We start from the raw sequence: 22,103 nt of genomic DNA, 5'->3' as shown, positions 1-22,103 counted from the left end.
CCCCACCCCCCCGCCATATATAGATCAATTACTAGAGGGAAGAGGATGACCAAAGACTGTCCCTCCATCCAAGGAGCTCCATCTATTTCTGTCTGGAGGTTCCTACCCCATGCCAGGGACTGAACCCAGGACCTCACATGTGGAGGGCATGTGCTCTATTCACTGAGTCATCTCTTAGGTTCAAAAGAGTTTCAAGCAATCATGTCAAATAATTCAATTTGTGGGGGACACAAGTTGAGCATGCTGGGAGGAGCAGGAAGCTGAGAGTGGCCTCATAAACTGCGAGTGACTTTGACCAAGGATGTGGTGAGATGAGGTCAAGGTCAGTTCATTGTCCCAGTACGGCCACAGGGCCACAGCATCACTTTCCTCCAAAGACAGATTATTGAGGGCGAGAAGTAGTGTCTCCCTTGCCATGGAAAATAAGAAAAAGGCAACACTGAGTGGGACTAGTTGGAATTGTAGTGTTTTCCCCTAGCATCTGTTCAACAATGCTGAGAGCTAGGAACTGGTATTTTGCATGAGGAAAACTGCCTCAGAATGGTAACAGTAGCCACCCAAAGTCACAGCTGGTGACAGGCTAAGACTCCACCAGATGAATGAAAATCCCCCCCCCCAAAAAAAAGAATAGAGAAATAAAGGGACAATATTTGTAGAGATAATAACTGAAAAAAAAAATTTAAAAAGACTCCACCAGATAAATAAATAAATAAATAAATGTCAACGCAAACTCACTTCATTCTACCCTGCCAACTGATGATTGAGGAAGAAGTTCCTTGCCTGAGGGGAGTAGGAGGGGAATCTGGGAGAATTCCCTGACCCTGAGAATACAGGAAGGCTGGACATCCTTCCCAGGACCCAGCCCCAGGGCCGAAGTCCAGCTTTCCAACCACCTGCTCCTGGGAAGCCTTCCCAACTCTGCCCTCCATTCTCCTGCCATGGCGGGAGATTGATGCCACCTGGCTGCACCTCTCCAGGGCCCTACAGCCTGCCCTTCAGCCCCAGGCTGGCTCCAGCAGCCTGTAACCAGACACTGTTTGCTTCCCGCAGGCACCCGAGCCTCTCTCCTGGGCCACCACTAGCCTCCTGTCCAAGGGGCCTGGGTGGAGCGCCCCGTGACCTCCATCTGTCTGCGCCCTGGTTAATTTTTGCCCAGTCTGAGGGCCCGGCTCCTCCCCCTGGGGGATATAAGTCCGCCGGGGACTGCCTGCCTGCCTCCCGCCTGGCTGGCCCTGAGCCTCCCCGAGCTCCCCCCACCCCACCCTCACCATGGCCAAGGGCTTCTTCATTTCCAAGACTGTGGGCATTCTGGGCATCGTCCTGGCCGTGGCAGCCGTGAGCACCATCATCGCCCTGTCCGTGGTGTACTCGCAGGAGAAGAACAAGAACACAGCCAGCAGCACCACCGCCGCCCCCTCCGTAACCACCTCCCAGGCCACCACCTTAGACCAAAGCAAACCATGGAACCGATACCGCCTCCCCGAGTCTCTGGAGCCCCACTCCTACAGTGTGGTGCTGAGGCCCTACCTGGACCCCAATGCTCAGGGGCTCTACATCTTTGAGGGCAACAGCACCGTCCGCTTCATCTGCAAGAGCGCCACCAATGTCATCATCATCCACAGCAAGAAACTTAACTACACCAGGGAGCCTAAGGTGGTCCTTCGCGGCGTGGACGCCCAGGCCCCCCAGATTCAAAATATCGAGCTGGTAGAAGTCACTGAGTACCTGGTGGTGCACCTCAAGAATAATCTGGAGGTGAGCAAGACCTATGAGATGGACAGCACGTTTCGGGGGGAGCTGGCGGATGACCTGGCCGGCTTCTACCGCAGCGAGTACATGGAAGACAACGTGAAGAAGTAAGCTGGGGCCGGGTCTGTGGTGGGGTGGGGTGGGCCTCAGATGCTGAGGTAGAGCTGGACCCCTGCAGGTCAAGTAAGGGCATTTACTCCAGGCCTTGGAGCCTTCTGGAGCCCTCTGCTGCCCCTCAAGCCATATGCTGGTGGAGCAGCTCCGAGCCAGCAAACCCTGTCCCGCCTCAGAGGCACAGGCCTGAGTGATGACAGTGCCCCTGAAGCCTGGGGAACCGAGAGGGGAGGTAGCCCAACATCTCCCAGCAAATGCCTGATGGAGGCTGCTGGGTATCTGACCCGAGTCCTGAAGGGGGTCCTTCTCTCAGCTGGTTTCTGGGGGCCCCCAAGACACCTGGGGAGGGAGTCAGGGACTGGCCCGCCAACCTCTGGGCACCTCTTCCCTGCACTCCGGGACAAAAGGCACTCTGCCAGCATACTCTAACACCCTGGTTCTGGTAGGGTGGTGGCCACAACGCAGATGCAGGCAGCAGATGCCCGGAAGTCCTTCCCCTGCTTTGATGAGCCGGCCATGAAGGCCTATTTCAACATTACCATCATTCACCCCAAGGACCGCACGGCACTGTCCAACATGCCGCCCAAAGGTGAGTGCGTCTGTCCCAGGGCCCCAGCCGGGGAATGAGCCCCCCCACCCCCCTACCCCAGGGAAGGGGGCCACATGAACCTGACGGAATGGTCCTTGTCCAGGTCCCAGCAAGCCACTACCAGAAGATAATAACTGGCTCATCACTGAGTTTGAAACCACACCCAAAATGTCCACATACTTGCTGGCCTACATTGTGAGCGAGTTCAAGGAAGTGAACGCAGTGACTCCCAATGACATACAGGTATAAAGCTCGGGCTGAAGGAGAGACCCATGTCTGCCTATCCCTGTGCCAGTCCCTGAGAGGGGGCCAGAGTTTGAGTCCCAGTTCAGGCAAGTATCTCTGACACTCAGAGACACTTGAATCTGGAAAGGGGCCCCTGTAAGACTGGGGAGACAACACGGCTTGTTAGAGCACCAGACTTGCATGCCTGAGACCTGAGAGGCCACAGGTTCAATCCCTGGCACCGCTTTCTGTCAGAGCTAAGCAGTGCTCTGGTCTCTGTCTCTTGCTCTCTCTCTCCCTCTCAAAATAAATAGATTCATTTAATTTATTGTGGTCTGGGAGGTGACACAGTGAATGAAGCTCTGGACCCTCCAGCATCAGGTCTAGAATCTGACCCCCAACATCACAAGTATTCAAAAAAGATTTGACTGGGGCCAGGTGGTGGCGCACCTGGTTGAGCGCACATGTTACAGTGCTCAAGAACCCGGGTTCAAGCCCCCAGTCCCCACCTACAAGGGGAAAGCTTTGCGACTGGTGAAGCAGGGCTGCAGGTGTCTCTTGCTGACTCTCTCCCTTCCTATTACTCCCTCCCTTCTCAATTTCTGGCTGTCTCTAGCCAATAAATAAATAAAGATAAAAATTTTTAAAAAAAGATTTAACTTATAGATTTTCTGTGAGATAGAGAATTTCACATGAAGGAGCAGCACTCCAGTACAGGCAGTGCTGGGAGTCACACTGGGAGCCTCTGACATGCAAGTCACTACCAGTTGAGCTAATTCCCCAGCCTCAAGTAAAGATGCCTTTTACTGTAAGGATCCCGGTTCTAGGCCCCGGCTCCCCACCTGCAGGGGAGTCGCTTCACAGGCGGTGAAGCAGGTCTGCAGGTGTCCGTCTTTCTCTCCCCCTCTCTGTCTTCCCCTCCTCTCTCCATTTCTCTCTGTCCTATCTAACAACAACGATGACATCAAGAACAACAATAATAACTACAACAATAAAAAACTACAAGGGCAACAAAAGGGAAAATAAATTTTTTTAAAAAGATGTCTTTTACTTATTTATCTATTTAGTTAATTAGTTAGTTATTCATTATTGGATAGAGACAGAGAAATTGAGAGGGGAGGGGAGATAGAGAGGGAAAGGGACAGAGAGACACCTGCAGCTGTGTTTTACTACTTGGGAAGCTTTCTCCCTGCAGGTGGGGACCAAGGGCATGAACCCAGGTCCTTGAAAACTGTAATGTGTGCACTTACCACGTGTGCAACCACCTAGCTCCCTAAAGACACTTTTTTAAAAGACTGGGTCCCGGGAGTTGGGTGTTAGCGCAGCGGGTTAAGTGCAGGTGGAGCAAAGCGCAAGGACCGGCATAAAGGATCCCGGTTCGAGCCCCCAGCTCCCCACCTGCAGGGGAGTCGCTTCACAGGTGGTGAAGCAGGTCTGCAGGTGTCTGTCTTTCTCTCCCCCTCTCTGTCCTCTGTCCTCCTCTCTCCATTTCTCTCTGTCCTATCCGACATCGGTAATAAGTATAAAAATAAAACAAGGACAACAAAAGGGAATAAATAAATATTTTTTAAAAAGAAAAACAGATTTAAAATAAAAGAAAACTTGAAAGAAAGAAAGAAAGAAAGGAAGGAAGGAAGGAAGGAAGGAAGGAAGAAAGAAAGAAAGAAAGAAAGAAAGAAAGAACTGGTTCCCTCTCCTGAAGGGAATGCCTAACCCAGGGATAGCTTGTTTGTTGGCATGCCCAGAGGTGCCTCCCTGGGACACACCAGCCTAGACTCTCCCAGCCTTCACCTCTATAGTCCTGGCCTCCAGTTTAAGCTAATCGATGTCCCCTACCACACACCTGTACCAGGACCCAAGAGGGACCCCGACCTCCTCTTCTCTCTTTGCAGATCCGCATCTGGGCTCGGCCCAGGGCCATCGACGCAGGCCACGGCGACTATGCGCTGAAGGTCACAGGCCCCATCCTGACCTTCTTCGCTCAACACTATAACACTTCCTACCCTCTCAGCAAATCTGGTGAGTGAGGGTCTTGGACAGTGAAGGCGGGGTGGTGGTGGTGGGGGTGGGGGGGGAAGTCCTCATGCCAGTGTCTGGCCTCTCCAGACCAGATCGGCCTGCCTGACTTCAACGCCGGTGCCATGGAGAACTGGGGGCTGGTCACCTATCGGGAGAGCGCGCTGCTGTTCGACAACTTGACCTCCTCCATCGGCAACCAGGAGCGGGTGGTCACTGTGATTGCTCATGAGCTGGCCCACCAGGTAAACCCCACTCTGAGGAGAGAGGGAAAGAGGCGGGAGGTGGCGGGCCTGTAGCGAGGAGGCCTCATGTGCTGGTGGCGTGGGGGGATGAGGGGGGCCCTGGGTGAAGGCTGCCTCCCCTCCCCACAGTGGTTTGGGAACCTGGTGACCATCAGGTGGTGGAATGACTTGTGGCTGAACGAGGGCTTCGCCTCCTACGTGGAGTACCTGGGCGCCGACTTTGCAGAGCCCCACTGGAATCTGGTGAGCCAGCTGCCCCAGGGGTCCTTAGGTGGGGTGGGGGGCGGGGTGGGAGACAGGGTCCCCCCTCCCAGGCCACGCTCCCAACGGCCATCCGGGTTTACAGAAAGACCTCATAGTGCTGAACGAAGTGTACCGTGTAATGGCCGTGGATGCGCTGGTTTCCTCGCACCCACTGTCCACCCCGGCTGAGGAGGTCAACACACCTGCCCAGATCAGCGAACAGTTTGACTCCATCGCCTACAGCAAGGTGCCGCCCCCACCCCTTACTGGCTCCCAGGTGGCACTAAGACAGTGGGGGTGCAGGGAGGGAGGTTCAGGATTCCCACATAGCTAAGACTCCAGGAGTACCCACCCCGCCTGTGGGGTACAGCCTTCTGAGCCCCTTCCCCTTCCCCAGGGGGCCTCGGTCCTCCGGATGCTCTCCAACTTCCTGACTGAGAATGTGTTCAAGGAGGGCCTGGCGGTGAGTACCCCAGGCCAGCCGTGGCAGTGCAGGGGAGCCCCAGCCTGCCAGCAGGGTGATTGGCAGGGCTGGCAGGTGGCAGCTGTGTGCTCACTGGCTTGTCTCTCCACAGTCCTACCTCCACACTTATCAATACTCGAACACTGTTTACAGCAACCTGTGGGACCACCTGCAGCTGGTGAGTAACAGCCCCCAAAACCTTTCTATTGGAGTCTCGAGTTGCTGAAAGTTCTGGGGTAGGGGGACGGTACACGTATGAGAGGCTGCTCAGCTCCTCTGCACAGCCACACAGACCACCTGGACACTGGGGACAGACAGACGGGCCAGGGAAGTGACTGACAGTGCTGGAGGGGGAGGTCCCAAGCTCAAGGCCTGGCACCACATGGGAGCGCCGCAGACAGCATAGTGGTGGGGGTGGGAGCCCCTGGGTGATGGGGAAGGGCTGTGGGTCCTTCTCTCTCTCTTGAAATAGATTGTATGCCCCAAGAATCCACTCAGCGCCATCATGCGGGTGTAAAGCCCTGACTTCATTCCCAGCACCCTATGAAGCGAAATGAAATAGGTCCAGGTGGCTCCCTGAAGGGCTGTCTGGGCCAGAGCCTTCCTCCCAGGCTCCTCCCTCCTCAGAGTGGTGAGGGGGACCCTCACAGTTCCCCAGCCCAGACCTCCTCCCCCTCCTGAACCGTGGAACCACGCTCCCCTGCCCTGCACTCCGCCCGGCACCTCCCAGACTGACTGCACACCCCAGTACCCTCAGCCGGAACTCTGACCCTCTCGTCCCTCCCACTGGCTATCTGCCTTGTGGCCCCTGCATGCCCACTATGTGCCAGGCCTCTGACTGCTGCCTCCTGCTTCCCCTCTGCCTGGCCCACCTCCTGGGGCTGCTTCCCACACCCAATTTCCTCTCCCTCAGTTTCCCCTCTCTGCCCATTCAGCCCGTCAACCCACCTGAACCCCAGGCTTTCCCTCCACTACCCCCAGTGGAGTGCCCCTCTGGGGCCTCTAATAGGGGGCACTAGCAGGGCACCTAAGGGAGTGAGGGGCTGCCCTGGGGTCAGTGGGAGGGGGTGCCCACTGACAGCCCTCCTTCTTGTCTGCCCAGGCTGTAAACAAGCACCCCAACCTCGGTCTGCCTCGCACCGTGAGCCAGATCATGGACCGCTGGACCCTACAGATGGGCTTTCCTGTCATCACCGTGGACACCAGCACAGGGAACATCAACCAGAAGCACTTTCTGCTTAACTCCGAGTCCAATGTCACTCGCCCCTCACCATTCAAGTAAGTTGATGGGGTCCCCAAGGCAGACTGCCCCTGCTGGGGTGCTGGGAGCCAGGCCAGGCTGCCCCTCACTGCCTGGTCTTGGGGCCTCTTGTTGCAGCTACCTGTGGATTGTGCCCATCTCATCCATGAAAAATGGCGTCGAGCAGGACCACTACTGGCTGAATGGTAGTGAGAAAGGTAGTGTGAGGGCTGGGTGGTGGCACACCCCATAGAGCCCACACATTACACTGCACAAGGACCCAGGTTCAAGTCCTCGGTCACCACCTACAGGTGGCAAGCTTCACAAGTGGTAAAGCAGGACAGCAGGTATCTCTCTCTCACACACTCTCACTCTCTATCTGTGCTTTTCCCTGTCAATTTCTCTCTGTCTATATCTTTTTTTAAATATTTATTTATTCCCTTTTGATGCCCTTGTTTCATTGTTGTAGTTATTATTGTTGTTGTCATTGATGACATCGTTGTTGGATAGGACAGAGAGAAATGGAGAGAGGAGGGGAAGACAGAGAGGGGGAGAGAAAGACAGACACCTGCAGACCTGCTTCACCGCCTGTGAAGGGGGGGCTCGGACCGGGATCCTTGCACGGGTCCTTGCACTTTGTACCATGTGCACTTAACCCATTCCCTCTATCTTTTTTTAAAAATAATTTTTATTTAATTATTTTTTATTATTGGATAGAGACAGAGGAATTCAGAGGAGAGAGAGAGAGATAGAGAGAGGGAGAAAGACTGAGAGCCACCTACAGTCCTGCTTCACCACTTGCAAAGCTTTACTTCTGCAGGTGGGGGCCAGGGGCTCAAACCTGGGTCCTTGCATACTGTAACATACTATGTGCACTTAACCAGGTGCGCCACCTCCTGGCCCCTCTCTCTGTCTCTATCAAAGAATAATAAGTAAAATTCTGAAAGTAAGACTCAGGTTCAAGACCCTAGCCCCCACCTGCAGGGGAAAAGCTTCATGAGTGGTGAAGCAGGGCTACAGGTGTCTCTGTCTCTTTTCCTCTCTGTCTCCTCCTCGCCTCTGAATTTCTCTCTGCCTCTATCTAATAAATAAATAAATAAATAAATAAATTTTTAAAAGAAGGGGAAAAAACGGTAGTATGGCCCTACTTTTAAGAGCAGGCAGGTAGTCAGTCACCCTGTGCTCTCAGCTCCTGGGCCATGTTCAGGGTTACCCCCAGTAGGTCTCACCAAGGTCTTTCCTCATAGCTTCATTCAGCAAATGGAGCCAGTTTTTATTTAGTTAGTTATTTAGTTAGTTAGTTAGTTAGTCTCCAGGGTTATTGCTGGGGCTCAGTGGCTGTACTAGTAACCCACTGCTCCTGGAGGCCTTTTTCCTCCTTTTTGTTGCCCTTGTTGTTTTCTTGTTGTAGTTATTATCATTGTTGTTGTTAATGTTGTCATTGTTGGATAGGACAGGAAAAAATGGAGAGAGGAGGGGAAGACAGAGAGGGGGAGAGAAAGACAGACACCTGCAGACCTGCTTCACCGCCTGTGAAGCGACTCCCCTGCAGGTGGGGAGCCGGGGGCTCGAACCAGGATCCTGTATAAGCACTGCGTGCTAACCGATTGTGCCACTGGAGCTACATCAAACTGGGATCCTTACGCCAGTCCTTGCGCTTGCTTAGCCTGCTATGCTACCTACCGCCAGACCCCCAGCCAGTTTTTATTTATTAGCGAGATAATATAGTATCACTCTGGCACATGTCATGCCAGGCATCAAACTCAGAACCTTGTGCTTTAGAGTCCAGTTCTCTATCAGTTGTACCACCCCAAAGGCTACGTAGCCAACTTCTTTGGTTCTGGTCACTCTGCTTCTATATCTGTTCCTGGATTAGTCTCCTGCACTCTGTGGTCTCCGATTCCTCGCCTGTAAGATGGGGCTGAGAGCAGGTGTCCCCCTTGCATTGTGTGAGGACTAGGTGAGAGAAGCCACACATTTTGAGCCACCCTGCTTTGCCAGGAATGGAGGAAAGCCAGGTCCAGGCTGCAAATGAAGGGAAGGAAAGAAGGAAGGCAGCTAGTTCAGACTTCCAAGAGCTGTGCTTCGATAGAAGTGTGTGTGGCCAGGCTACAGGAGCAGGGAGCCAGAAACACAGGAGATGCAGGTTCACAGAGGACAGGAAGGCTTTCTGGAAGCGGGGGGAGAGGGGGATGCTGAGTCTTAGGAGAAGAATAAAAGTGTACATGTGACAGAGTTCTAGGCAGAGGAAACAGGCAGAACAAGGCAGAGGCAGATGTGGCTGGCTCCTTCCTTTCCTGAGTAGCCTGCAGGCCACAGGTGGCTGTTTAGTGATGGCACAGAACTGATAGAAGTGGCCTAGACTGTGTGGGTGGAGGGAGGTGTCCAGGTCCCAGTCGGTGCTCAGCCACTCTATGCCTGAAGGGGGCAGCACTGTGGGACAGAGCCCACAGTGTTCACCTTGGCATTGAGTTGGTCTGGCAGCCCGGTCCTGTCCACCACCCTATCCCCTGCTGGCTTTGCCCAGTTGTGTGAGAGTTGCAGAGAAGCAGCCTGGGCAGAGGAGGGTCGGGGCTTCAGAGAGCCCAACCCAGCCCTGCCCTCCTTCCACCCCTAGAGCAGAGCTCACTGTTTCAAACTGCGGCCGACGAATGGGTCCTGCTGAACATCAATGTGACGGGCTACTTCCGGGTGAACTATGACCAGAACAACTGGAGGAAGATCCAGACTCAGCTGCAGTCCAACCTGAAGGTGGGTGCCTGCCACATCCATGCCCTGCTCCAGCCCCTGCCCCTGCCCCTGCCCCCAGCTCCAGCCACAGTGACCGCCCAGCCAGCAGGGCGCCCAGTCAGCCCGAGCTCACTCTCTCCGGTTCCCCTTCTAGGTCATTCCTGTCATCAACCGGGCGCAGATCATCCATGATGCCTTCACCCTGGCCAGGTGAGATCCACCACACACTCTTTGGGCACCACCTGATGCAGCCCTGGCAACAGGTGGCACTTACCCCACAGCCCTCCCTGCTCCCACCTAACGTTTCCCAGACAAGGCGTCCAAGCTGCACTACCAAGCTCACGCGGCATCCGGCAGGAGCCACCTGTGCAGGCCCCCTCCTGTCCTGAAGCAGACCGGTGGGGTTTGCTCTGTTCCTCTTTGGATCTGGGAATGCTATTCCCATGAGTTTGAATGGAAAACAACATATATGTCCCCAGCAGGGACGTAGCTCAGCCCGTGAAGTGCAGGACTCGAATTTAAGCCCTGCCACTGGGTGTGCCAGAGTGGTGCTCTGGTTTCACCCGTCATGTGGAAATCTGTCCTATGAAATAAAACGGCTCTTTTAAAAAGGAGCACTGGGAGATACTCACCTTGTAAAGTACTTAAATGCTTAAAGCCCCAGGTGTGAGCCCCAGCACCACATGTGAACACCATGGCGGCAGGGTGAACACCACAGGATGTGTCTTCCTTCCTCTTAGCCTCTCCCTTTCACACTATAAGAAAATCAAAAGGATGAAAAGATCAGCCCAGGATTACAAGAATCATATATTCACAAACCCCTGGTTATAGGGTAAAAAATAAATAAAATAAAATGCCGTAGATCAAATATTAATTTGAACTCCAGATTTAGGGTGGGAGCAAGGAGGACAGCCCCAAACTTTTCCACAGGGCTGTCTGTGACAACCCACAGTGCTGAGTAGAAGCAGGCGGGGTGAGGAGAGGAAGGAAGGAAGGAAGGAAGGAAGGAATGAAGGAAGGAAACTGGAAGCACAGGTCAGGACAGACGTGGCACAAAGAAGCATATATTGAGCAGCCCCCGTGTTCCTAGCAGCTGCTAAGCTCTCTGATGCGAACAGTGTCCCTTAGAGACAGGGCATTTATCAAGCAAATGTGCACAGTAGGCCTGAGGAGGAGCAGGAGACTGGAGACCATGACATTTTATCCCTCACCTCACCTCTGTGAGCCTCGCTCTCCTCCTCTGTCACATGCAGTCAGTATAGGAATAGAAGTGGCTGTAGTGTTAGCGGCCCCACTCAACGCCCCACCGCCACCCCCAGTGAATGCTGGAACTCCTCTGTCGGGGCTGGCACTCACCGGTGGGGGTGCTGACATGCGGCCCTCTGCTTCTCCTCAGCGCTGGCACAGTCCCTGTCACCCTGGCGCTGAGCAACACCCTCTTCCTCAGCCAAGAGCTTGAGTACATGCCCTGGCAGGCTGCCCTGGACAGTCTGAGCTACTTTAAGCTGATGTTTGACCGCTCGGAGGTCTATGGTCCCATGAAGGTATGGTGGGGTGGCATGTGTGGAGGGATCCCAGATCCTGGGGGAGGGGTGGGAGGCTGAAGGAGCAGATTGGTCAGGGTCAATGACAGACACAGGCTTCTGTGTGTTTTTTAGATTTCCTTTTTTTTCCCTTTTGTTGCCCTTGTTGTTTTATTCTTGTAGTTATTATTGATGTCATTGTTGCTAGATAGGACAGAGAGAAATAGAGAGAGATGGGGAAGACAGAGAGGGGGAGAGAAAGATAGACACCTGCAGACCTGCTTCACCGCCTGTGAAGCGACTCCCCTGCAGGTGGGGAGCCGGGGGCTCAAACTGGGATCCTTCCGCCGGTCCCTGCGCTTCGTGCCACCTGCGCTTAAGCCGCTGTGCTACTGCCCAACTCCCTCTTTTATTTATTAATGAGAAAGATAGGAGAGAGAGAACCAGACGTTATTCTGGTACATGCACTGCCAAGAATTGAACTCAGAACTTGTGCTTGAGAGTCTAACACTTTATTTACTGCACCACTTTCTGTAATGAAAGATTCAAGGATGCACTTTTTTTCCCTTTCATTTTTATTTGACAGGATAGAGAGAAATTGAGAGAAGAGGGGAAGATGGGGAGACAGAGTCACCTACACTACTGCTTCACCCTCCCCTCTGCAGAGGGGCTGGGAGCTTGAACGCAGGTCCTTGTACAGGGTAATGTGTGCTCAACCAGATGTGCTACCTCCTGGCCTGATTTCTATTTGGAAATAGTGTTTTTATAAAGGCCACTGTTCTGTAAACAGAAGAGCTGTCTTATTGTTTTTATTTTTTTAAAATAGCTTTCAGGAGCAGTGGATTCTATTCTTCTTCTTTTTTAAATATTTTACTTATTTTATTTTTGAGAGAGATACAGAGAGAAACACACCAGGGAACTGCTTAGCTTTAGCTTATGGTGGTGCAGGGATTGAACCTGGGACTTTGGAAGGCAGCTATGCTCACTACTATACCACCAACGCACTTAACCTGGGACTTGGGAGCCTTAAGCATGAGTGTCTGTTTGCATAACCATTATGCTATCTCCCCTGCCCGGTTCTATTCTTCTTTTATTATTTGTTTATTATTTATTTATTTATTTTAGTCAGCACTTATCAGTGCTTATGGTGGTGCAGGGGGTGGGGGGTTTGAACCTGGGACTTCCGGAGCCTTAGACAAGAGATTTTCTTTGTATAAACATTGTGCTATCTACCCTCCACCCTACCTGTCTTTTTTTTTTAATTTATTTTTTTTAATTTTAAAATATTTATTTTCCCTTTTGTTGCCCTTGTTGTTTAACATTGTTGTGGCTATTATTGTTGTTGTTATTGATGTCATTGTTGGATAGAACAGAGAGAAATGGAGAGAGGAGGGGAAGACAGAGAGGGGGAGAGAAAGACACCTGCAGACCCGCTTCACCACCTGTGAAGCAACTCCCCTGCAGGTGGAGAGCCAGGGGTTTGAACCGGGATCCTTGCGCCGGTCCTTGCGCTTTGTGCCATGTGCGCTTAACCCGCTGTGCTACCGCCCGGCGGACTCCCCATTTTTTATATATATGTTAATTTCATATGAGATACAAAGACACAAGCTAGAGCACAACTTTCTGCTGGGGATCAAACTCAGAGCCTCAGATGTGCAAGTCCTGTGCTCTACGAATTGAACTATTTGCCCAGCTGCAGATAGGCCTGTCTTTCCACTGCGCCATCTCCCGGACCACATGTTTGTTTCTCAGTCGGACCAGGGAGGCAGCTCAGTGCTATCTCACACATGCACACACTGGCTTCATTATTTGGGCCACATAAAAGAAATCAGGTCAGGGAGTCGGGCAGTGGTGCAGAGGGTTAAGCGCACACAGCGCATGTGGCACAAAGTGCAAGGACCGGCGTCAGGATCCCGGTTCAAGCCCCTGGCTCCCCACTTGCTTCACAGGTGATGAAGCAGGTCTGCAGGTGTCTGTCTTTTTCTCCCCCTCTCTGTCTTCCCCTCCTCTCTCCATTTCTCTCTGTTCTATCCAACAATGACATCGATAACAACAACAATAATAACCACAACAATATTAAACAACAAGGGCAACAAAAGGAAAAATAAATAAATAAATATTAAAAATTAAAAAAAAAAAAAAAAAGAAATCAGTTCTTGCTTCAGTCAGGTCAAGCTTCTTGCTGTTGAGAAGCTCAGACTGGATGCACTTCCAGCCTTTGAATGTGGCCCATGTTGTCCCTTCTGAAAGCAATCTGGGGACCAGTCTGTAGATTCCTGGCAGGTCAGACCTGGGCATCATCTCTGAAGCTGCTCTTGTTCTCTTTTCCCCAGAATTACCTGAGGAAGCAGGTCACCCACCTCTTCACTCATTTCGAAACTACCACACAGAACTGGACTGTGCGCCCAGATACACTGATGGACCAGTGAGTAGGACCTACCCAGGGCCTGGGGGTCACAGGAGGCCCAGTTTTGGCCTGGGGGTCTGGAGCATCACCTAGCAGTGTCTTCCCCAAGGAGAGATCCCCCAATGTCACCCTTATAGAAGGCCCAGTTCTGAGGCCCAGGTCTGACCCATCTGGCTTTTTTGAACCAAGGACCAAACTTGAGGTCATTTGCTTCTAAGTAGTGAAGGTGGGTCTGGAGCCCATATGAGGGCCTCAGAGACCCCAGGCTGCCTTAGAGACTAGGGAAGCGCGTGTCCAAAACACAGAGCAGACGGGGGACCCAGGAGTAGACTGCAGACTCAGGAGTACAGCCTGAAGCTGAGTGTGGGCCAGGGAGGGATCCTAGACTGCAGACTCATGAGTGCAGCCTGGAGCTGAGTGTGGGCCAGGGAGGGATCCTAGACTGCAGACTCATGAGTGCAGCCTGGAGCTGAGTGTGGGCCAGGGAGGGATCCTAGACTGCAGACTCATGAGTGCAGCCTGGAGCTGAGTGTGGGCCAGGGAGGGATCCTAGACTGGAGTCGGACCAGAAAAGCTGACCATTGTCATTCTGGGCCAGGTATAACGAAGTTAACGCCATCAGCACCGCCTGCTCCAACGGGCTTTCTGAGTGTCAGACACTGGCCTCCAGCCTCTTTGCCAAATGGAAGGACAACCCTGATAACAACCCGTGAGTGTCTTCACCTGCCCCTCCAGCCCCAGCCCTGTTCTGACCAGACCCAGACCCCACCACTAACACCCCCACCCCGCACCAGGATCCACCCCAACCTGCGCTCCACCATCTACTGCAATGCCATCGCCCGGGGCGGTGTGGAAGAGTGGGATTTTGCCTGGGGGCAGTTCCGAAATGCCACCATAGTGAACGAGGCGGACAAACTCCGTTCAGCCTTGGCTTGCAGCAACGAGGTCTGGATTCTGAACAGGTGAGAACCTGGCATGCGTGGGGTACGGTGAGCGGGCCAGGGCCCGACTGTGTGGGAGGGAGAAGCAGCTGGGCCTCCATGCTCTGTTTGAAAGGCCTGCACTATCTCCCCATTTAACAGAGGAAGCCGCTGAGGCTGGGAAGTTAAACCCCTGGCCCAGGTACCAAAAGCTTTGTTGGACCAGACAGCTGCTACAGCTTCTTGGATTTTTTTTTTCTTTTTTTAAGATGTGTTTACCGGGAGCCAGGCAGTAACACAATGGGTTAAGTGCACATGGCACAAAGCGCAAGGACTGTCTAAAGGATCCCGGTTCGAGTCCCCGGCTCCCCACCTGCAGGGGGGTCACTCACAAGCAGTGGAGCAGGTCTGCAGGTGTCTGTCTTTCTCTCCCCCTTTCGATCTTCCCCTCCTCTCTCCAGTTCTCTCTGTCCTATCCAACGATGACAGTGGCAACAATAACAAGGGCAGCAAAATGGGAAAAATGGCCTCCAGGAGCAGTGGATTTGTAGTGCAGGCACCGAGCCCCAACAATAACCCTGGAGACAAAAAAAAGGGGGGGTGTATTTATCTATTGATTGATTATATTTGTCATCACTCTAGCATATTCAATAGCAGGTGCGCTGCTTAGGGGACTTAGTCACCCTGCTTAGAGAACTTAGGGATCAAACTTGGGACCTCATGTATGAGAGTCTAGTCCCTTATCCACTGTGCCACCTCCCAGGCCACAGCCTACTAGCCTTTGCCTGATGGCTACTCAGTTTCCTCTCTGGCAATGGCTTCAGGGGAGGCAGAGTTAGCTGTCCTTCCAGATGTTTTATCTAGACTAGACACCCCAGAGGTCCCACTAGGTTCCTGACGTCTGTCACCTGAACACCACCCTCATCAGTGTCAGATAATAACAGCCACCTCTCTGGGCATGAGTTTTGGCTTTAGGCTCCTTCCTCCACCTCTCCCCACTGCTCTTCGCTCTTTCCTCCTTGCTTTGCGTCAGGCACCATGATGCCTGGCTGAGCCAGTGACCCTGCTTATGGAACTCACCGTGCCACCCACCAGACGAAGGTCAAGGGACGTGGAGAGGACCCAGGCCAGGCGATGTGGGATGTGGGCAGGCCTCCTTTGCTTCCTGCTTCCGGAACCACCTCACTGCAGCCCTCGGAGAGGTGGCTGATGTGGCACCCTGCCCTCACAGGTACCTGGATTACACCTTGAACCCCAACCTCATCCGGAAGCAGGATGCCACCTCCACCATTAGTAGCATTGCCAGCAACGTCATTGGGCAAGATCTGGCCTGGAACTTTGTGCGGGACAACTGGAAGAAGCTTTTCCAGGAGTGAGTGTTCTGGGGTCACCCAAGGGCTGGGGCCTTTGTGCTGCAACTGGCAGGGTGGGACATAAAGGGGTGATACCTAGCAGGGTGGGATGTGGAGGGGTAAATAGGCAATTATGTTTTTTTTTTTTTTAATATTTATTCCATTTTTTTGCCCTTATTGTTTTATTGTTGTAATTATTATTGATGTTGTCGTTGTTGGATAGGACAGAGAGAAATGGAGAGAGGAGGGACAGAGAGGGGGAAGAGATAGATAGACACCTGCAGACCTGCTTCACCGCCTGTGAAGCGACTCCCCTGCAGGTGGGGAGCCGGGGGCTCAAACCGGGATCCTTTAGCCGGTCCTTGCGCTTTGCGTCACGTGTGCTTAACCTGCTGTGCTACCGCCCGACTCCCGGCAATTATGTTTTTATAAAAATATATATATGATGGGAGTCGGGCAGTAGTGCAGCGGGTTAAGTGCAGGTGGTGCAAAGCACAAGGACCGGCAGATGCAAAGCACAAAGAAGATCCTGGTTCAAGTCCCCGGCTCCCCACCTGCACAGGTGGTGAAGCAGGTCTGCAGGTATCTGTCTTTCTCTCCCCCTCTCTGTCTTCCCCTCCTCTCTCCATTTCTCTGTCCTATCCAACAACGACATCAATAATAACTACAACAATAAAGCAACAAGGACAACAAAAGGGAATAAATAAATATATATATGATAAGAAATTAAGGGGGCAAGGCAGAAATTAAGGAAGATACACCTCTAGGCCCATTTTGGGGAGCCTGGCACATGGGGAACAGCCAAGCCTGCCTTCAGTGCCTGGTGGCATCTCCTTGGGAGAAGGGTCATTCCAGGCATGCAAAGTATAGGGACAGTTGTAAGGGCGCAGTGTCCTCTGCCAGGCAGGGTCCCTCATGGCCACCTCTCTCTGCAGTTATGGTGGTGGCTCCTTCTCCTTCTCCAACCTCATTCAGGCCGTGACCCGACGATTCAACACTGAGTCTGACCTGCAGCAGGTAAGAAGCCCAGGACACTGGGCTGCCCCCATCCTGAGGGTGGCTGCCATTCAGCTCCCCACTCTTCATCCATTCCTTCCTCCTTCCCTCCTTGCTTTGTGCCACGTACAACGATGCCTGGCTGAGCCAGTGACCCTGCTTATAGAACTCACTGTCCCACCCACCAGAGGGAGGTGGGGCTCCGGGGTGGGAAGGCATGCTGTGTGGACCCAAGGGGATCTGGCTCCCCTTCGCCAGGCTCTCCTCATTCAGAGGGCAAGCTGGGTGAGAAAACTTTGTAACTTCTGGCAGTCCAGTGGCACTCAGCAGAGCACACCACACACATTAAGCATGTGAGGATCTGCGTTCAAGTCCCAGTCCCTGCCTGTAAGGATAAAGCTTCAGGAGTCGGGCAGTAGTGCAGCGGGTTAAGCGCAGGTGGCGCAAAGTTGCAAGGACCGGCGTAAGGATCCTGGTTCGAGCCCTCGGCTCCCCACCTGCAGGGGAGTCGCTTTCACAGGCGGTGAAGCAGGTCTGCAGGTGTCTGTCTTTCTCTCCCCCTCTGTCTTCCCTCTTCTCTCCATTTTTCTCTGTCCTATCCAACAATGATGACAACAATAACTACAACAATAAAACAAGAGCAACAAAAAGGGAATAAATAAATAAATAAATAAATAATTTTTTTAAAAAGGATAAAGCTGTATGAGCAGCTGAGCAGTGCTGCAAGTGTCCCTCTCTCTTCCTCTTTCTCCCTCTTTATCTCTCTCAGTCTCTCACCATCTACCTAAACATTTTTAAAAATTAAAAGTGGCCGAGGCCTCGTGGTGGCACACCAGGTTAAGTGCACATAGTGCAAAGCACAAGGACTGGCTCAAGGATCCCAGTTTGAGCCACTGGGTCCTACCTATAGGGGGTCGACCGCTCCACAGATGGTGAAGCAGGTCTGCAGGTGTCTATCTTTCTCCTCCCCCCCAACTCTGTCTTCTCCTCCTCTCTCCATTTCTCTGTCCTCTCCAACAACAGTAAAAAAAAAAAAAAAAAAAGGAAAAAATGGCCACCAGTAGCAGTGGATTAATAGTGCAGGCGCTGAGCCCCAGAGATAACTATGGAGGCGAAAAAAAAAAAATTAAAAGTGGCTGGCTTCCTGGACCTGTGGAGTCATGCAGATACAGAGCTCCAGCAATAACTCTGGCAGCAAAACATTAAAAACTAAAAAAGAGGGGACTGGGCGGTAGTGCAGCAGGTTAAGCTCACATGGTGCAAAGTACAAGGACTGGCATAAGGAACCGGTCTGAGCCTCCAGCTCCCCATCTGCTAGGGAGTCGCTTCATAGGAGGTGAAGCAGGTCTGCAGGTGTCTGTCTTTCTCTCTCCCTCTATGTCTGTCTTCCCCTCCTCTCTCCATTTTTCTTTGTCCTATCTAACAACGACAGCAATAACAACAATAATAACAATGATAAACAACAAGAAGGGGAAAAAACTAAAAAATAAATGGTGATAATTTAACTCACAAATTCATCTTAAAATTTTTATTATAGGGTGGGGTTGGGGTAGATAGCGTAATGGTTATGCAAAGACACTCTCATGCCTGAGGCTCCGAAATCCCAGGTTCAGTCCCTCTGCACCACCATAAGCCAGAGTTGAACAGTGCTCTGGTGTTTCTCTCTGCATCTCTCTCAGAAATAAAATAAAATAAAATATTTATTTTTTTTATTATAGACACAAAAAGAAGAAGAATATCATGGATTTTTGCATTCCCTAAGTAAACAGTCACTGACATTTTGCTATACTTATTTGGAATGGACCATTTTAAAACAAATCACTGATAATAGATAACTTCACCTATAAGTACTTTAGTCATATCAAAATTTTAAAACATATTTTCATTGTCATTAGCAAGTTCAAGAAAATTATCAGCCCCTTTTTAAAAATACTATTTGTGAATAAATGAGGCACAGGGAGACCCAGAGCATCACTCTGGACATGGGGTCTAACTCGGAACCCCCATGCTTGAGGATCTAACATCTTATGCACAGCACCACCTCCCGAATGGCAAAATTACCAATTTCTTACTACCATCTTTTAAAAAGATCAATTTTCAAATTTTCTAAAAAAATACTTTTGCAATTGACATATACGTTTGAATCCAAAACTAACCCTCCATTAGGTTGTCTGGATTTTTTTTTTTTTGTAAACTAAAACAGTTCATAAAACTAGAGAGATTTATAGTATATTTGCAAGGTTGTACTACCATCACCACCACCTACTTCTAGGACATTTTCATTACCCCAAAGAGAAGCCCCATCTCGACTTTCAGCCCGTCCACAGACTCCTGTCTCTAGTCCCTCGTGGCCACTAACCGCTTTCTGTCTCTGGCTGTGCCTCCTCTGGACATTTCACAGAACAGAATCATCACAAATGGTGCCCTTTGATGTCTGGCTTCTCTCATTTAGCATAAAGTTTCTAAGCTTCTTCCGTGCCATAGCACTCATTCCTTCTTCTATGTCTGAATAGAACTCCCTTGGCTGGAGATAGCACATTTCATTCATCTTTTCCCACTTAATGGTCTTGTCATTCTTGTTGAAAATCTGACTGTAAGCATGAGGGTTTATTCTGGACTCTGAATTCCATTTCATTGATCTTTCTCATGTCAGTACCCCACTGTCTTGATTCCTGGGGTTGTGTCATGTGTTTTAAAAATGGGATGTGTGAGACCTTCCACTTTGTTCTTTTCCAAGATAATTTTGGTTACTCAGTGGTCCTTGTGTTGCTTATGAGTTTTAGGACCAACTGGTCAATTTCTGCAGAAAAAGCAGTTAGAATTTTCAGTTATTGCACTGAATCTGTAGATCAACTTAGGGAATATTGCCATATTAATGTTAAATTTTCAGATCCATGAACAAAATTTATTTGCATCATTTTCCCTTTTGTCTTCTTAATTTCTTTCAGCAATGTCTTGTAAACCAACACTTTCTACTATTGAATTATTTTTGATGCTATTACAAATGGAACAATTTTCCGTTTCCAGTTTGTCATTGCCAGCATATAAGATGCAGTTGATTTATATGTCTGTGTCTGTATGTTGCTCTTGAATGCTGCAACCTTGCTGACCGCACTGGTTTTAATAGGTTTCTGGTAGAGTCCTTAGCATTTTCTGTGTCCAAAGTCACATCATCTACAAAAAGTAGTTTTATTCATCGCTCTGATCACTTTTATTTCATTTTTCTTGCCAAATTACCCCGGCTATAAAGCCAGTACTAAATCATCTTTTCTTTTCTAACACTATATATATTTGTTGAAGCAACTGGGCTATTTGTATTGCAGAAATTTCCACATTTTGCATTGGGCTGGATGCTTCCTGTGTTTATTTAATTTGTACTTCTCTCCTCCTTTGATTGGATTGAGATTGTAAATCAATTAAAAACTGAGGATCAGCTCCAGCAACAATACCAACACTAAGAGGGTCAAAAACATCTGGAAGCCAGATTTAACCTTGTCAATTACCCCTTTCCCAGATAAGGGTAAAAGCTCCAGATTAGGCCATGGACCCTAGGTGGGAAAGGGGCTGGCCCAGCCCTTCCTGTCCTGGAGAAGGGGCTGTGGTCCTCGTTCCTGTGGGTGGCCCCCGACTGCAGGCCGTGTCAGAGACCCAGCCCAGGCTGAGCATCTTCCTTTGCCTGCAGCTGGAACAGTTCAAGAAGGACAACGCCGACATAGGCTTCGGCTCAGGCACCCGGGCTCTGGAGCAAGCCTTGGAGAAGACCAAGGCCAACATCAAGTGGGTGAACGCCAACAAGAAGGCCGTGCTCGATTGGTTCATACAGAATAGCCAGTAGTCAGTGCCCTAGTCCCTGAAGCCACCCCTTATCCGAGACACACACGTGCCTGTTCCTGTGGCCCACGACGGCACCCTCACCCTCACTCCCAGGTCCTGAGCACCGGTGACCCCCACCCACCTAAAGGCAGTCTCGTCATGTGCCTTCTGCTCTGCCATGGGGCCAGTCCAGTGCCTGATGCTCAGACTGTCCAGACTGTACCCCTCGTACCAACTCCACCTCAGGCCTAGCAGGATGCCCATCACCCAGAGGCCTGGGGCTGATCTCAGGGAAGCCCAACTCCAGGCTAGATGAGTCCAAGCCCTCAGTGGACAATGGATGGCCTTAGGGAACTGCCCCGAGCCCTCTCATCTCCCCACAAAGACCCTGGACCAAAGTAAGCCGCAAGACATCAGATCTATATCTATATATATATATATTTTTTTTTTTTTTCCTAAAAGAAAATGTAAATAAAGGGTTTCTAGCTGAGCCTCCAGACTCCTGGTAAACTGGGACAGGAATGATTGCACAGCAGCTGGGGAGACAGTCGCAGTAACCTGGGCATATGGGGGGCCCAGCCTGCAGGCTCTCCCCACAGAATGCCAGTGCATTCACCGGTGCTTGCTCCCCGCAAGTCCTGACGAAGCCTCAAGATGCTGAGCACTGGGGGCTGGGCGGTAGTGTAGCAGGTTAAGCACACATGGTGCAAAGCCCAAGGACCAGTGTAAGGATCCTGGTTCGAGCCCGCGGCTCCCCGCCTGCAGGGGGGGTTTGCTTCACAGGCGGTGAAGCAGGATTGCAGGTGTCTATCTTTCTCTTCCCTCTCTTTCCTATCCAACAACACTATCAATGGCAACAAAGGCAACAAAATGGGAAAAAATGGCCTCCAGGAGCAGTGGATTCATAGTGCAGGCACGGAGCCCCAGCAATAACCCTGGAGGCAAAAAAAAAAAAAAGATGCTGAGCACTGGGGAGTCCCCACAGGCCAGGGCAGCAACTGGGTGCTGGTCTCTGCACTGAGCAGCCTTGGAATGAGGCATGGAGCAGGGTGCTGACAGGCCGCGAGGAAGAGCCTCGTCATGGGAGCGGCTTGCCCTGGGTCCCTGGTCTGGTGACAGACAGACTGACTGTCCAGTCAGTCAGCACTGCAGAAACTGTGAGTAGGTGTCAATCTGCAGCCTGGCTGTTCCCAAGAACAGACAGGAATGGCCGGGGAGGCAGCTCAGCTGATAGGGACTTGCATGCTTGAGGCTCCAGCTTCTACCTCCAGTGCTGCAGCTATCAGTGGCACCCCAGGCTTCTCTCCTCACACAGAACTCTATCTCCTGACATAAATAAAGCAAATAAATAAAAAGTAGTAAGCACAGGAGTCGGGCAGTAAGTAGCACAGCGGGTTAAGTGCAGGTGGCGCAAAGCACAAGGACTGGAGGAAAGATCCTAGTTCACGTCCCTCCCTCCCCCGGGCTCCCCACCTGCA

General features: G+C 51.4%; 1 protein-coding gene and 1 long non-coding RNA gene across 2 annotated transcripts in view; one reads left to right on the top strand and one right to left on the bottom strand.

Annotated features, from left to right (window-relative positions):
• Positions 1–10,346, bottom strand: part of LOC132534878 (uncharacterized) — a 54,278-nt gene extending 43,932 nt beyond the window's left edge. Inside the window, exon 1 of the long non-coding RNA XR_009546625.1 lies at positions 10,247–10,346. This is a non-coding gene — a long non-coding RNA (uncharacterized LOC132534878). The remainder of the gene's footprint in view (positions 1–10,246) is intronic.
• On the top strand, positions 716–21,115 carry ANPEP (alanyl aminopeptidase, membrane). Its single transcript, XM_007516375.3, has 20 exons — positions 716–1,856; positions 2,310–2,452; positions 2,556–2,695; positions 4,570–4,696; positions 4,784–4,938; positions 5,068–5,181; positions 5,285–5,428; positions 5,579–5,644; positions 5,757–5,822; positions 6,747–6,922; positions 7,023–7,102; positions 9,502–9,635; positions 9,769–9,824; positions 11,011–11,158; positions 13,471–13,562; positions 14,143–14,253; positions 14,339–14,506; positions 15,696–15,836; positions 16,752–16,833; positions 20,495–21,115. The coding sequence occupies exons 1-20, from the start codon at positions 1,270–1,272 to the stop codon at positions 20,645–20,647; spliced, it is 2,883 nt and encodes a 960-aa protein (XP_007516437.1). The 5' UTR covers positions 716–1,269; the 3' UTR covers positions 20,648–21,115.
• The last annotated feature ends 988 nt before the right edge of the window (positions 21,116–22,103 follow it).

This window comes from Erinaceus europaeus, chromosome 20 (assembly GCF_950295315.1).
Source record: "Erinaceus europaeus chromosome 20, mEriEur2.1, whole genome shotgun sequence".
In the NCBI taxonomy this organism is placed as follows: Eukaryota; Metazoa; Chordata; class Mammalia; order Eulipotyphla; family Erinaceidae; genus Erinaceus; species Erinaceus europaeus.
This window is presented reverse-complemented; position numbering and strand designations above follow the sequence as displayed.

What these genes read in the sequence shown, in the direction of transcription:
- ANPEP (XM_007516375.3), top strand. Translation starts at nt 1,270, where the DNA reads ATGGCCAAGGGCTTCTTCATTTCCAAGACTGTGGGCATTCTGGGCATC. An exon ending in GTCCAACATGCCGCCCAAAG is followed by an intron (nt 2,453 to 2,555) that starts GTGAGTGCGTCT and finishes GTCCTTGTCCAG; the next exon opens with GTCCCAGCAAGCCACTACCA. An exon ending in ACTCGCCCCTCACCATTCAA is followed by an intron (nt 6,923 to 7,022) that starts GTAAGTTGATGG and finishes CTCTTGTTGCAG; the next exon opens with CTACCTGTGGATTGTGCCCA.